The 16080-nt window shown below is 47.2% G+C and overlaps 1 protein-coding gene across 2 annotated transcripts in view; it reads right to left on the bottom strand.

The window, feature by feature from the left end:
• The window catches only part of KCNH3 (potassium voltage-gated channel subfamily H member 3), a 142278-nt gene extending 126435 nt beyond the window's left edge, over nt 1-15843 (bottom strand). Inside the window, exon 1 of one of the 2 annotated variants that reach the window (XR_014507992.1) lies at nt 14717-14931. Coding sequence is in view for 1 of the 2 variants with exons in the window: in XM_083427363.1 (XP_083283489.1) it covers nt 14717-14792 (76 nt within the window). In the remaining variant the exon portion in view is untranslated. Of the gene's footprint in view, nt 1-14716 lie in introns of both variants that reach the window. The other variant, XM_083427363.1, reaches the window with a different exon arrangement.
• Nucleotides 15844-16080: the final 237 nt, after the last annotated feature.

Below are 16080 nucleotides of genomic sequence, written 5' to 3'. Positions count from 1 at the left end.
TTCTGGCGAACCAGAGCAGCGCACGGAAACACCGTTTACCTTCCCGCCAGAGTGGTACCTATTTATCTACTTGCACTTTGACGTGCTTTCGAACTGCTAGGTTGGCAGCAGCAGGGACCGAGCAACGGTAGCTCACCCTGTCGCAGGGATTCGAACTGCCGACCTTCTGATTGGCAAGTCCTAGGCTCTGTGGTTTAACCCACAGCGCCACCTGTGTCCCTCTTCCAAGGATACATGCATAGAATTGCACCCATTGCATCTGTTTTATGTAACAGGTGTGTGTTTATGCTTCTGCATATGCACGCACACATATTTTAACATAGCAGATGTATCTTCTTTATGGAGATATGGTAACTATCAATGTTGCAGAAATCTGACTAATTTAGCCAATGATTAGGAAGGGAAAGTGTGAGCTAATATCAGCTCATCTCAAAGCCGAGGCACATTTGCAATGCCCGCTAATGAGGGATCATCTCTCTGCATCTAGCAGAGTTTAACCCTTGTGATAATGATACGTGAGGGGGGAAACAGAAAAAAAGACCCAAAAGCCTCTCTTTCTGAATACTTTTATTTTCCCACTTCTAATCCTCCTAGGATTTAAAAATATACCTGCAGGTCAGGCTAGCAGCACACTCATCTCATTCAAGACTATTACCCCACCTTTAAAAAAAATATATCCAGAAAGACCATTAGATACAAACCACGCTGTACAAAGTGGGCACAGAATGCCAGAGTTCAACGTGCGTGTTCATGTCACCGCGGTAGTGTTCTAATTGCACCCAAAATAACAGGAAAGGGTGCAGGAGATGGACCCAGATTACTCAAATTACACAGCAGCCCAACTGCAGCCATATTACTAAGTACTACATGGAGGGATCATTTATTTATAGATTGATGCAGGCATTGTCGTCGCCCCCCCCCCCGGCTTCCATGCCTGGAGACATTTGCAAATGTATTCCCCTCAAGTTCCGTCTCTTAAAATGCCCCAATTGATTTAAATGATCTTATACATGCTACAGAGGTGTGCCCTATTATTAATTTAAAAAAACAAGCACACAGTGTAGTAGTATTGTTATAGGAACTGCTTAAATTGCTTTAGAGAAGGGGGGGGGGAGAGGAAAGAGAATGCAAGCAGAGTCGTGCCTTTAACAGTAAAGGAGGCAGAAGTCCAGCAGGTGCAGCTTTTCACATTAAAGCATCGCTGGGAAATGGTCACATGACTTCTGGATTTCCACATAATATGTGGCTGTTAAAAGCAAACCAAGCCTCTCCCAAGACATGGATGCCATCCCTAGATGTGGACCTTAAAACACACACAGCTTTATTGCGGTCTATAGACCCAAAATACACAGTACAACAATAGTATATAAACCTTAATTGACCAGATGGGGCATTAAGGATTTGTGAGAAACTGTCTTGACCATAGCTGTCAAGTGTCCCTTATTTGAAGGGACAGTCCCTTATTCCAGCGCCATGTCCCGCTGCTGTCCCTTATTGATGGATGTCCCTTAAATGTCCCTTAAAAGACGTCCCTTAAATTTCAAAGGAAGCAGCTCCTCTCCCTCCCTCTCTGCCGGCCAGGGAGGAGGGAGGCTCCAACTGTGTTGCTTGGCTGTGTTGCTCACCCAATAAGAAGTCTAAGAACGACTCGGGGGTGGAGCTTGCATGCCTTGTGTGTGGCTAGTTAATGCAAGCTGAGGAGGTTTTTGAATGCTGGACGCCATTTTGTTGCACGTGCTGCTGCAAACTTTGCAGTGCAAAGCCAGGCCGGGGAGCCATCTTAAGTTTGAGGCTTCATAGGCCTTGTGGTGCATGTGATTCAGATTCTATTCAGTTGAACCTCTGGTTACAAAGTTGGTTGGACAGTGTTCTTGAAGCTACCAGCATGAGTTTGACCAGACTGCCGGAGGACAGGAAGACTGTAGTGCCTGGAACAGGTGAGGCTGCAGGTCCCTTATTTTGGCTGCTGGTCCTTTATTTTCAAGGCTGCTGGTCCCTTATTTTCAAATCTGTAAGTTGACAGCTATGGTCTTGACCCAACATTTTCCATAGACCCTAATATACTGTGGATCCTGAATGCTTCATCCAGAAAGGAAAATTCTTTGAAGAAAGGGATGCACAAAAACAGTGTCGTGGCGTTAGCGGAAGGGCCAGTCCTTCGATATAACTCTGCAACCATTTATCAGTGACTAAATCTGATCTCTCCACAACCAGGACATGAAGTCAAAAGCTGCCCTCATTCTTTGTCCCCCAGTAACTGCCTCTGAAACTGGACATTCCATTTAGATAGCATGGCTTATCGGTTCTTGTATCTTGGAGAATCCTCAGCAAGGCCAGTGATGGGCAGAGAAATTCATGGGATGGTGTGATCCTGTATGGATTTTTATGCTCCCCCTAAACCAGTAGCTATCTGCAACATGGCAGAATTCTCCAAATCCAGATGTTGTTGGACTTCAAAACCTCCCAACCCCAATGCCCAAAATTTAGAAACCTGCATAGTCAATGGCTAGGGATGGTGGAAGTTGTAGTTCAAAATATCTTCTTGATCGGGCAATGGGTGCATCCGGTCCAGTGCCCAAAAGATTTAGACTGGAAACTCCAGACTTCAAATCTTAGCTCAGACAGCCTTGCTAAAGCCAGAATCTACCTAAAGCAGCAATGACAAACCTAGACAGCATCTTAAAAAGCAGAGGCATCACCTTGCCAACAAAGGTCCGTATAATTAATGCTATGGTTTCCCCAGTAGTAATGTATGGAAGTGAGAGCTGGACCATAAAAAAGGCTGGTCGCCAAAGAATTGATGCCCATGGACTGCAAGAAGATCCAACCTATCCATTCTGAAGGAAATCAGCCCTGAGTGCTCACTGGAAGGACAGATCCTGAAGCTGAGACTCCAATACTTCGGCCACCTCATGAGAAGAGAAGACTCCCTGGAAAAGACCCTGATGTTGGGAAAGATGGAGGGCACAAGGAGAAGGGGACGACAGAGGACGAGATCGTTGGATAGCGTTCTTGAAGCTATCAGCATGAGTTTGACCAAACTGTGGGAGGCAGTGGAAGACAGGAGTGCCTGGCGTGCTCTGGTCCATGGGGTCACAAAGAGTTGGACACGACTAAATGTCTAAACAACAACACCTAAAAGCACATTGGCCCAAACGTACCTAATTTACTTTTAATCAAAAAGAAGAGCAAGTGTGAGAAGCAGGGCTTTTTTTCCCTGTGGAACCCCCCTCTTGGAGGAATCCCCACCCTAGGTATTCTGCAAAGGTCTCCCAAAGCAGTTCACATCCATTAAATGGGGCAGGTCCTGCCCTCAGGCTAACAAATTAAAAAGACAAGCCATACAAGGGAAGGAGAGTGAAGGGGAAAGGTGGAGGAAGGACACCCGTGTGACAAATTTAAGCAACAGCAGCGGTGCCATTGCCCTTTATTCCTGGCAAGCTTCCATGCAATCTTCCTCTGCGTGAGACTTAAGAACCAAAGCACTGCATAGCTTTCTATGCTCCCTGTTTGGAGCTGCAGACCTCCAAGCAAAGAGATAAGGAAGTAGAACTCAGCAAGACCACTGGCCTCTGTCATCCAGCACTGTGGTCTCTGAGGGTGTCTCCAGATTGTCACTGTTTTGCAGGAGGGATCCAACTGCAATTGCACGGTGAAAATGGATTTCAGCATTCTGTTGCCCTAGCATAGCAAATCCACTTTTTAAAAAAATGAATCAGTCTTTTGGTGGTTTGGAAAGTGACAGGGTGTATAAACAACCTTGCGGACAAATCAAAACAAATACTCAACATAGACTGGGCATAGTCTAACCCAGTGGTTCCCAACCTTTTTTTTTTGGCCATGCCCCACCTAAGCCTCTCTAAAATCCTGATGCCCAACCCCCCTCGTGACATATATTAATCTTATTATTCAAAAAGTGAACTCCTATTTATGTGGGGGAAGCCTAAAAGGTCATTAACTTGGTCTAAACAAGCTCGACTTGCCCCCTTGTGCAGTGTGTGCCCCACGTTGGGAACCACAGGTCTAACCATTGCGTAAGCATTGTGCAAGCAAAGCAAGATGAATGCTGATTAAGCAGGTCATCTGGAGGGTCCTTGAATGGCCAAGATCCCGCTTTTCAAAAATTAAAAATAAAATCCAGCTGCTAGGTAAAGGTAAAGGTAGCCCTGCCCGTACGGGCCAGTCTTGACAGACTCTAGGGTTGTGTGCCCATCTCACTCAAGAGGCCGGGGGCCAGCGCTGTCCGAAGACACTTCCAGGTCACGTGGCCAGCGTGACATTGCTGCTCTGGCGAGCCAGAGCCACACACGGAAACGCCGTTTACCTTCCCGCCAGTAAGCGGTCCCTATTTATCTACTTGCACCCGGAGGTGCTTTCGAACTGCTAGGTTGGCAGGCGCTGGGACCGAACAGCGGGAGCGCACCCCGCCGCGGGGATTCGAACCGCCGACCTTTCGATCGGCAAGCCCTAGGCGCTGAGGCTTTTACCCACAGCGCCACCCGTGTCTCTCTCTCTCTCTTACACACACACACACAGAGAGAGAGAGAGAGAGAGAGAGAGAGAGAAGAGGAAACCAAAACTTCATAGTATCTTGTAATGTCAGTTTCCAACCACGGGCACAGGAGCTCTGAAAATATCCTCCCAAAAGGTTTATGTGACCAAGTTGTTTTTGCAAGGAGAGGGAAGGGGAGGGGAGGAGAAAGAAAACAAGGGGGAGGAAGAGGGCTTGTTGGTACACTGCAGCCCACACTAAATCTGTTCTACAACTTGATATCAAGCCCTGTAACCCAGGTTTCCTAAGAGTACCTTTCTCTGCGTAAGCAGGCTAGCTACATAATATGGAAATAGAAAAGAGCTGAGCCTGCTCAAAGGCATTCGCTTCTGCAGCCAGCCAGCTTGTGCTCTTCTTTCTCCACTGGGCTGCCCCTGCCTGACCCAGGGGCCACGACTTTTGCTTTAGAGAGAGAGAGTGAGGAAGAGAGACAGATCACATTTGGGAATAGTTTCTCCCAATTATGTACTACACAGGTATTGATTTTCCTTCCTTCCTCGGTACATTTTTCTCTGTGCTGTAGTGATGATATAGCGTAAGATTTGGCCCCCAGGCAGAGGTCTTCCCTAGCCTTCAGAGCCTTTCCAATGGGGATCTCACCAACTACACCCAGGAATCATAAAGTTGGAAGGCATCCTGATGAACATCTAGTCCAGGCATTGGCAAACTCAGCCCTCCAGATGTTTTGGGACTACAACTCCCATCATCCCTAGCTAACAGGACCAGTGGCCAGGGATGATGGGAATTGTAGTCTTAAAACATATGCAGGCCTGAGTTTGCCTATGCCTGATCTAGTCCAACCTCCTGCAATGTAGGAATATGCAGCTGTCCCATACGAACAGGGGCTCAAACTTGCAACCTTGCTGTGATCACCACCATGCTCTAACCAACTGAGCTATCCAGGCTTGTGAAAGGCAGATGTTGCACTCCTGTGATCCCCGCCATCTCATTATTCCTTTTGGATTTCTGCCATCCCTCCTTCGGTACTGCGAGTGATTGAAGTGCGGAGTGTTTGAGGACCAGGACATTCTCAGGGAAACCAAAATGCTTGTTTACAAAGCTATTGTACTACCAACCTTACTGTATGCTTGTGAACAGTGGACCACTTATGAATGCCATCTCCCACTCCTTGAAAGATTCCATCAACGGTGTGTCTCCAAAAAAAATTTACACATCACCTGGGAAGAAAGGCGAACTAATACCAGTGTACTGGAAGAAGCAAAGATTGGCAGTGTCAAAGCGACGATTCTCCAATATCAAATTTGTTGGACTGGTGCAGATGCCTGATTATCGTCTTCCAAAGCAACTTACTCTATTCTGAATTTTAAAATGGTGAGCGTAATGTTGGTGGTCAACAAAAGAGGTTCAAAGACTCTCTCAAGGCAAATCTAAAAAAATGTAGTATCAACACCAACAACTGGGAAACACTGGCCTGCAAGCGCTCCAATTGGAGAACAGCCTTTACCAAAGGTGTCATGAGTTTCGAAGACACTCAAACTCAGGATGAAAGGGAGAAACGTGCTAAGAGGAAGGCACGCTTGGCAAACCCTCACCGTGATCAGCTCCTGCCCAGAAACCTATGTCCCCAGTGTGGAAGAATGTGTGGATCCAGAATTGGCCTCCACAGTCACTTATGGACTCACTGTTAAAACTGTGTTTATGGAAGACAATCTTACTCAGCTATGAGTGATTGCCAAAGAAGAAGAAGAAGACTAGAAGGGTCTGGTGCAATGGGTGGGAACAGGCTAATCTGCTGATATGGGTCAGCAGCTCTGCAGAACATAGGGATGGGGGGGGGGAGACAGAGAGAGACCGTGATACATGTGTGTCTCCTGTGGTGTGGAAAGCAAAGCGCATCCCATGGGCAAGAGGTAGATAGATGCTGCTACTGCCTTATGGAAGCTTCTCTTAAGGGAATAAGATGCAAGAGTTTCTTCAGAACTCGAAGATCAAACTTGTGAAGCGGAAAGAAGCCTTCTGCAGGGCGTACGCTTAAGATACAGTAAGCTCGGCTCGGAGCAAATTCTCCCTCTCGCACCCCCACAACTTCCTTCAAAACACACAGAGCTTTTTCTCAGAAACTCCTGGCTATCCAAACTCCTCTGCATAGAATTATAGAGTTGGAAGGGACCCTGGGGATCATCTAGTCCAACCCCCTGCAATGCAGAAATAGGCAGCTGTCTCATACGGGAATCGAACTTGCAACCTTACCATCATCAGCACCATGCTCTAACCAGCTGAGCTATCCAGGCTATCCTAACCCTGGGCAAACTGCATTCCCAAGAGGGCTGGTCCCAAGTAGTTTGTGCTTGGGTCAAACAAACAAAACCACCAAATGGGTTGCCACCACTTTAATCCGTTGACCAGAAAGGGAAGGGAAGGGAAGGGAAGGGAAGGGAAGGGAAGGGAAGGGAAGGGAAGGGAAGAGAAGAGAAGAGAGGAGAAGAGAGGAGAAGAGAGGAGAAGAGAGGAGAAGAGGAGATGTCTTTAAAGACGGGACACTTCTTTGATTTTTTTTTTTTTTTAATAATAGAGGCACATAATTTGCAAACTCTGTAGAAATGTTGCTGTTGCTAATCACTGCAATGGGACTTGCGTGGTAAACTTCTTAGTGGGCCCCAGCCCCAGCCAACCATCCTTGTTATTGTGCATTCATGATTATTTGTGCTCATGATGGTATACAGTGGAACCTTGGGGAAGACACAAGAACCCACTCTGGAAGAATGGCAGATGAAGGTGATGAGACTACATGGAATTGGCAAAAATGACTGGCAGAATCAGAGACCAGGGAGAAGAGATGGTGGAGGAAGATTGGAAGAAATTTAAAGACTATTTACAGAAACATCATAAAATTAATGAATGTTAGAATGATGTTGGATGGAGGTTAAAGGGTTATTGGTAATAATGTGGTGAAGGAGTAATGAAAATCCGAAGGTTAAAAAGATGAAGAATTTAAGATATAATACACTAAGATAAAGACAAGGATAAGACAGAGGGAAGGGATTTGCTGATTAAATATTCGAATTGGAATACAGAGAGGGGAGGTGTGAGGAAGTCTGGGAAACAAGCGAATGTAAGTAATATTATGAAAATGGAATTGTTTTTATTTGTTTTCTTTTTATTTTTGTATATTTCTTTTTCTTTTTTCTATGTGAAATCTTAATATTATATATAAAAAAAAATACAGTGGAACCTTGGTTCTCAAACGGCTTAGTTGATGAACAAATCAGCTCCTGAATGCTGAAAACCCAAAAGTAAGTGTGCCAGTTTTCTAACATTTTTCGGAAGCCGAACATCCGATGCATGTCGGTTATTGTTTCCGGGGCACCTGCACTGGTCGGAAGCCACGCCTTGGTTTTCAAACGTTTCGGAAGTCAAACAGACTTCCGGAATGGATTGTATTTGATTTGGATTTCAATACTGTTCGCACCTGCAAATGTTTTGGGGCAGGCATGCTGCTCCCCCCCCCCATTAGTGCACATCACTTGATTTCCTCTGAAACCCTGTATTTTTTATATAAATACGACAAATGTCCCAGCTTAGCCTTGCCCCACTTTTGTTGCGCTATATTTCTAGACAGCAGCAATGCACTGACATTGGGGAAGCATCAAAGAACCACTAATAAAGCAAGTAAATAGCTCAGTATAAATACACCACAAATGCACTATTATTGCATCAATGACCTGTTGCAGAATACACCCAATTAAAAGACCAAACCTGGTCTAGAGGGGCCCTTTGCCTATAGCTTGGATATTCTCTTTAATTTGGAACATTAATTATGCTACCCTGCATTGCATCAGATTTCAGGGTAGTGTGCCGATACTCTTGGATAAAGTTTCCCAGTACATTTTGGGTGCTTCCTTTAATTTCTCCTTTGGTGTACCCTCTCCTTGCTCCTCTGTAAGGCTGCTCTCAGTCCCAAATAACCAACCTGCAAATGATTCAGCTTGGATGTTGTCTTGGAGACGAGAAAAACAATAGTTTGCTTAGGGGCACCTGCAAAGTGGCGGTAGCTCCCTTGGTAGAATTGGAAACATTCAGAAAAATGGGTGGCTGAGAGGTGGGAGGGAAAGGGAAAGGAGAAAATACTTTTGGAAGCGTATAGGAATCATTCATACAGTAAAACGGAACAATCTAAATGTATTGTGTCAGATGAGAACTTACGGGTTACACAGAACGCTTCCTCAGATTCACTTTTTAGAGAAAGAGATCTGTGTATCTCAAAAGCTTACATGCGACATTGTGAAGTTTGGTTGCTCCTGGGGTGGGGTGGGGGGCCATCTTACTACGCATTCCTTTACTTCAGGCTCTATTTGGTAAACTTTATTTAAGCATGGCACAAAAGGAAGCGTGGATGAGCAGCTATTCCAGAAATATTCAACTGATTATTCCCATGCGCCACCATCACAAACCAACAAAAACTAGCCCACACCAGGGACCACTTTTGTGGGTGAAAGCTTCCCTCCTTTGGTTCTGCAGATGAGAAAGGAAAGCAATACCGGTTTTGACCTATAAAGCCTTAAACGGCTCAGGACCGTAATACCTCAAGGACCACCTCTTTCCATCTGAACCTACCTGGACTCTGAGATCATCTTCTGAGGCCCTTCTTCATAGTTCACCTGGTGCCTTTGTTGTACACTTTTAGGCACCAGGCAAAAACGTTCCCTTTTAACCAGGCCTTTCGTTGATCTGTTAGACATCCTATACCCTTTTAAAATGTGGCTCTTTCTGGGGGAGGGGTATTATTGGGTTGTTGTTTTTATTTTTATTAGGTATTTTGTGGTTTTATATCTTGATTTTATTCTGTGAACTGCCCTGAGACCCCCGGGTATAGGGCGGCATATAAATTCACTCAATCAATAATACTGCTTCTGGGCTGGCCCAAGACATTTTGCCACCTGAGGCAAAGGACAAGATGGTGCCTTCCTCATCCCCCCCCCCCCTCACCACCAAGCATTCCATGAACTGGACTGGCTGTTATTTCAGCACTAGTGTTGTCATAGTATCCACCTCTTGCACCTGAAGGTCGCAGGCTAGTTGGGGGAGGGGAGTGCAGGACACAGCTCTGTCCTCTGAAGAAGGGAACAGCCAGGGAAATGCTCCCTAGTATCTGCTGTCTGAGGAGGTCACTACACTCTGCCTAATGGCAGCAGCGGCTACTGGCCATTGGGACTAGAAGGCAGGGAAGTCCGAGCCAATGACTGACAGAGCAACTCCTTCTACTTTTGTCACCATCCTCCTCCCCTCTGGGTTCTACAAGGGCTGGGGTTAAAGAGGAGGAGATCAGGCTGAGGCTGGTGGAGCAGTACCCCTTTTGTCCTAATGGGCTGGTCTCCACTGCCCAATGGTAGGGCTGGCCTCTGTGCTTCTCCCATTAGGAAAAGTCAGGTGGAGGTACAGCGAGAAAATAGTACACAAGATGCACACAAGAATGCAGAATAGGGAAAGCTTTTTTTTTCATCCCTTCCCTTCCCCTCCTCTCATCCTTTCTTATTAACTCAATTAGAACCAGAGCAAAGCAAGGAAGCAGACCTGAGGGTTCCTTGCTAAAAAGTGGGATAATTTAAACCAAAAACCACCACCTACTAATTGTGGGATAACCAGCCTCATATACTCAACATGCTTAAGTCTAATTTATGCACTAAGGGGTTAATGCCATAGAGTAAGCTGTCCTGCCAGGCTTAGCTAGGTCTCTCCCCCTCGCCTTGGGAGGAAGGCAATCAAGCCTCTTGCTGTACCTCAGTCTACCTGATGAGCTCAGCATGTGAGGTCTGAACTGGTTGCTTCAGCTTAGCCACATGGCTCTAACAAGTCTTCCTTGAGTTCCTATACCAATAATTTAGGAACTTTCACCACTGTAACTAAGGCAGGTTTTACTGCATGTGCAACATTTTCCTGGATGCAGTATGGAAAAACACATGAAACTGACCTTTGGAGAGTTTGTAAGTAAACAATTTTAAATTTACCTAAACGTGTGGTCTTTTTCTATGATAGGGGAAGGAGGAAGCTTTGTAACTCACAAGAGCATATTTTAAAGGTCTAATAGTGGGTGGCGGTGTGGGTTAAACCTTAGAGCCTAGGGCTTGCCGATCAGAAGGTTGGTGGTTCAAATCCCCGTGACGGGGTGAGCTCCTGTTGCTCGGTCCCTGCTCCTGCCAACCTAGCAGTTCGAAAGCACCTCAAAGTGCAAGTAGATAAATAGGTACCGCTCCGACGGGAAGGTAAATGGCGTTTCCGTGCACTGCTCTGGTTCGCCAGAAGTGGCTTAGTCATGCTGGCCACATGACCCGGAAGCTGTACGCCAGCTCCCTCAGCCAATAAAGCGAGATGAGCGCCGCAACCCCATAGTTGGCCACGACTGGACCTGATGGTCAGGGGTCCCTTTACCTTTACATAATAGCCTATATCTCCATACTTTGCTGCGTATTTTGTGATTTAAAATCTCTGCAGGGGTTCTCTCGCCAAAGTATACTTGTCCCAACTTTGGATCTTGGCATCCAGGAATTCTCCTTTTATACCTCCCCCCCCTTTCTTTGGAGTGGTGTGGGGAGGAGAGAGGGGAAAGTCCAACTGTGCAACTAGAATTTATTTCACACTTGCAATTATTGAGACGGATACCACCCAGAGTTGGAAGGTATCTTTGCAGATCTAGCCTAACTCCCTTGCTCACTGCAGAATCTGCAATGCAGGTGCCAGCTTCAGAATCCCTGAAAGTTGTCTGCTCAACTTCTGCTTAAACGCTCTCATCAAAGGAGAGCCCATCATCTCCTGAGGCAGTCTCTTCCAGTGTTGAACAGCTCCTGCCTGTCGGAGATTTATTCTAACCTTTATCCTAAATCTGCACCCCTGTAATTTCTACCCCTTGGTCCTGTCCTCTAGAAGAGTGTTCAACTTTGGGACCCCAGATGTTGTGAAACTCCCATTCCCATCATCCCCAGCCAGCTTTAGCTATTGGCCATGGATGATGGGTGTTGTAGCCCAACAACATCTGGCGACCAAAGGCTGAAAGAACACTGCAAAAAAACCTGCTCCATCCTCTGTGTGGCAACCCTTCCAATATTTCAAGTCTGCTCACTTCGTTTTCTCCAAGCTAAACATAGCCAGCCACAGGGCACAGGATGCATTTAGTACTAATTTAGGAGAGCACTTCACACCATTCCTATCCAGAAGGTACTTCCATGTAGCAACTGATGTGCAACTTGGGTGTAGAAAGGCGCATGTGATGATCACACATGCAAGCCTTTTCTGATGTGGGAAGCCACAGTCATTGGAAAGTCATAACCAAGCACAAGTTCCTAGCTTGGGCTGGTGTGATGAAAACTAAGTATGTCCTTATCTTTTCTATATGTGTCCAGATGTTGTCAGACTACAACTCATATCATCCCTGACCATTGGCCATGCTGTCTGAGGCTGATGGGAGCTGGACAACATCTGGCCAGGCCACAGGTTAGCCACACACACACCATGGTCCACACTCAAGTTGTGCATTGTTTTCTATATGGTAGTGGTGCATTATTTTATATATGGTAGTGGTTTCTTTGTAGGGGTTTTTTTGCAATTAATTGTATACAGCTTTGAATAGAGATCATGAGCTGCCAAGTCAAATCACCTGTCATCACAAGCCAATTCAAACTTGCTCAACTGGGGGGGGGGGGGAGCCAATCTGGTGATGAAAAAGTCTCTCTAAAAAGGTTGTGTGACTCAGTCCTTTATCCCAGAACCCTTGCTTCTTTCCCCATAGTACAACGAGCCATCTCAACAATGCCTGAATTATTTAAGGAAGGGGAGTAGGGGGAACCTCACTTAAATCTACATGGTCCATCCCTTGACTCGCCCCCATTTTAGCAAAAGTGTAGCCTTCCAAGCTCTCCAAAGGAAGACACTAATAAACGTCGCAACAAAAGGTAAAGAGGACACTTCCCTCATCAAAAAGGACACCCTGCTCCTTAGCAAACACACACACATCCAGCAATTTCAGCTCACCTCTATTCTTTAGATTTTTATGTTGGCAATAATTGTTTTTGCAGTATTATTTTGAGAGACTGTGTGGCATAAAATGGTAAAAAAGGTAAAGGACCCCTGGACGGTTAAGTCCAGTCAAAGGGGTTGTGGTGCTCATCTCGCTTTCAGGCTGAGGGAGCCGGTGTTTGTCCACAGACAGCTTTCTGGGTCATGTGGCCAGCATGACTAAACTGCTTCTGGTGCAACGGAACACCGTGACAGAAACCAGAGCAGCGCACGGAAACGCCGTTTACCTTCCCGCCGGAGCGGTACCTATTTATCTACTTGCACTGGCGTGCTTTCGAACTGCTAGGTTGGCAGGAGCAGGGACAGAGCAACTGGAGCTCACTCCGTCGCGGGAATTCGAACCACCAACCTTCCAATCAGCAAGCCCAAGTGGCTCAGTGGTTTAGACCCACATCCCGGTATAGTGGCTGCAGTCGTGGGCTTGGAGTGAGGAAATTCAGATTCAAACCATTGCTCAGAGGAGAAGCTCACTGGGAGAGCTTGGGCCAGTCAGCCATCACCTCTCAAGCCCAACCTACCCTACAAGGTTGTTGTGAGAGCTAAAAGCCATCCTGAGCTCATTGGAAGAAAGTCAAAATGAAAAATCAGATCTCTAGCTACACCCTTCCGATGCCCAGAACAGACCACTCTTATCTCCATAAAAGAATGGCAGGGGCATTGAACTTTCAACCTTTCCAAAGCCCAGTCCCGTTAAAAAAAGGACTCTTTGCCCAGCTCTCCATTTCACACAGAATATGGATGACAAATGAAGGTTTGTTGCCAAGTGTAGACCCAGCAGGGAACCGCAGCTTGCAGAGTACCTGTGTCTATAGACACCTGGTTGTTGTATTCTCACATTTCAGGTGCACACGATGCAAGATAGCCAAGTTCCATTTCACATGCCACACAGCCCACAAGTGTATACAATCTGAAAGTGCAGTTCATAATGGCGCCCTAAGAAGTGTATCTCATGACACACAGGTTTGCAAGCATGTCTGTCACATTCACACATTGCATTCTCAGGTTTATACATGAAGCACAGAAAGAAAGAAAGAAAGAAAGAAAGAAAGAAAGAAAGAAAGAAAGGGCATATCCATCCCCTAGGAATCCTAGGCCTAAATTCTGAAAGAAAGAAAAAAGATCCTGAACACAGTAAAAGGAAAAAAAGAAAAAGCTATTTTGGATACCTGGTCACTTGGGTCACCAAATGGAGACTCCAGGGATTGCTGTAAGTGACATAAAAGCCATGATTTCCACTAAATGCTGCTCTCCTTAGCCACAGTGGTGCAGTGATGGGGGGAGGGGAGAGAGAATTTCCACTTGATGAAATTCTACCTTTAGCACAAATCTTAAAAGGCATAGCAGCCTTCTCATGGAGTGTGTTCACACACACTATACCTTGAAAGCACATTCTTTCCCTCAAAGAATTCTGGGCACTGTAATATACCCCCCAGCAACCCTTAACAAAACTACAGTTCCCAGAATTCTTTGAGGGAAAGAATGTGCTTTAAAAGGTATATTGTTTCTGCAGCCACGGTCTGTAACTGACAACCCCCAGTGGTAAGCCATTAAAAAAAACAACACCCAACAACCTTTGTATAGGCTTTTGGAGATTCCAATGAGATTTGGGGGAGAGAAATCGGACTGAATTTGCAGCCCACTCAAGAATAGCACCCAGACCATACGTGGCTTGCACCACATGTGATAAATGCACAAGTGTGTTGCGTGTGCATCACACCCTGGGGAGATTCCCAGCATGTGTCCCCTTGCATGATGCACACGCACGCTGTTTTAATTTGCTCTGCTCTTCCCCACCCAGAAGGACCGCTTTGAATGCAGGAATCGTGTGGCCTCCGAAACAGGCCTCTAAACTCGAACGAGTGCAAACCCACTGACACCACAGCTTCCGTGAGCAGCCCATCCAGCCTGGCTCGGATTAAACGTATCAGGAATGGAATTGTGAGTGGTAAGAGTGAGGGGGACCTGAACCTATTTTGGAGAGAGGTTTTCCCAGCCAGTGGAGGTCTTCTGCAAAGGAAACAACTAGACGTGACAGCCCTCGAGCTTGCCTACGGAGGCCAAGACAACAAGGTTGGGATTTGGGGGTGGGGGAGGGAAGAGGACTTTAAAAAAGGAGAGGGTGGGAAGTCAACTCACGCGTGCCATCAAAGCGGGTTGCTATGGTATCCAGGAAGGTGTTTTGGGGAGCCAGGAGGCCCCTCATCACCGGCATTTTAGGACTTGCTCGAGGACCTCTCCATCGTCCAATGGTTGGGAGAAAAAGAGATCCAGAAGTCGTGGGGGTGGGGGGGGGAGGGGGAAGAAACACCCTTAGTCTCCCCAAGTCAGAGGATCTCTCCACCCACCCGACTCCCACTTCTTGTGGGGCGCAGCGGGGCTCGCTGCCAAGTCTACAGCTGCCCCAGCCTTCGGATCTCTCCCGTGCCCAGACAGCAAGGCAAACGCATCCGGCAAAGAAAGGGCAAAAAGGAGAGGGGGCGCCCTCCCTCCCTAAATGAACAGCCACTCCAAAGACAGACGGACGGACCCTAGTCCCCTTGGGTCGTGGCCTGGCGCGAAGTCCGGCTCAGCCCTCCAAGTGGCCGGACTGGACGGAGCGAGAAGAAGAAGAAAGCCCGGATCGTGGTCTGGAGATCCCGGCTGGAAGTCCCCCGACGGCTGCCACCTGCTTAGGATGCGTCCCCATCCCCGGAGCCGTAGGGGCTCAGGGCTTCTTCCCCTCCGGCTGCCCTCTCCTCGCGCCCCCATCTGGGACCCGGCAGTCCCCGCTGCAGCAGCGCCAACATCTTCCTCCCCGGCTCGCTCAGGTCTGTGCGCCTTCGCAACTCCGACGGCAAGTCCCAGAAACTGCCAGGCGTCGCGATCGCCAGCAAAGCTTTGGACGCCCGGGGCATAATTTCCAGGCGCTGCCTTTTTCAGCGCAGAGCCGCCTTCGCCGCCGCCGTCCTCCTCCTCCTCCTTCTGCCGTCGCCACTTCTTCTTCTTCTGCAGATCCTCAAACCGTCCCCGAGCCGAAAGTTGCTCCGCTTTGTCATTCGCGTGACTTGGCAGCTGGTCGGCCAGCGGTTATTCGAATCCTCGGAAAGAAGCGGCTGTTAAGTGAAGCCCACTCCCTCCCCTTTCCGAACCATCTTTCGTCAATTTCAGCCACCCGGAGCATCGCGCAGCATCCTCAACTTGAAAGTTACCATAGCTACTTAAGACACACCCGGTGGCTCTCCCTTAAAGGGACAGCCAACCTGTAGAGTTGCAAGTTTGGAGTTTTGTTTTGGTTTTGTTTTTTGTTTTTGTTTTTGCTTCGGCTCCCGTGCAGATTAAGAAGTTACACGTGTTTCAGAGAACACACGTACGTGCGCACACGCACAAAACCTGGGTCTGTTATTTTGAAGAAAGAAAGAGAACTGAAATGGACTGAAGATGAAAAACACGCACCCTCAGGTGTGCCAACTTGAAAAAAAATGGGGGGGGGGTAAGCCTTGCCCTGCATAATTGATCACATG

Source organism: Podarcis tiliguerta (genome assembly GCF_965153285.1).
Source record: "Podarcis tiliguerta genome assembly, chromosome: 2".
Lineage (NCBI taxonomy): Eukaryota > Metazoa > Chordata > Lepidosauria > Squamata > Lacertidae > Podarcis > Podarcis tiliguerta.
This window is presented reverse-complemented; position numbering and strand designations above follow the sequence as displayed.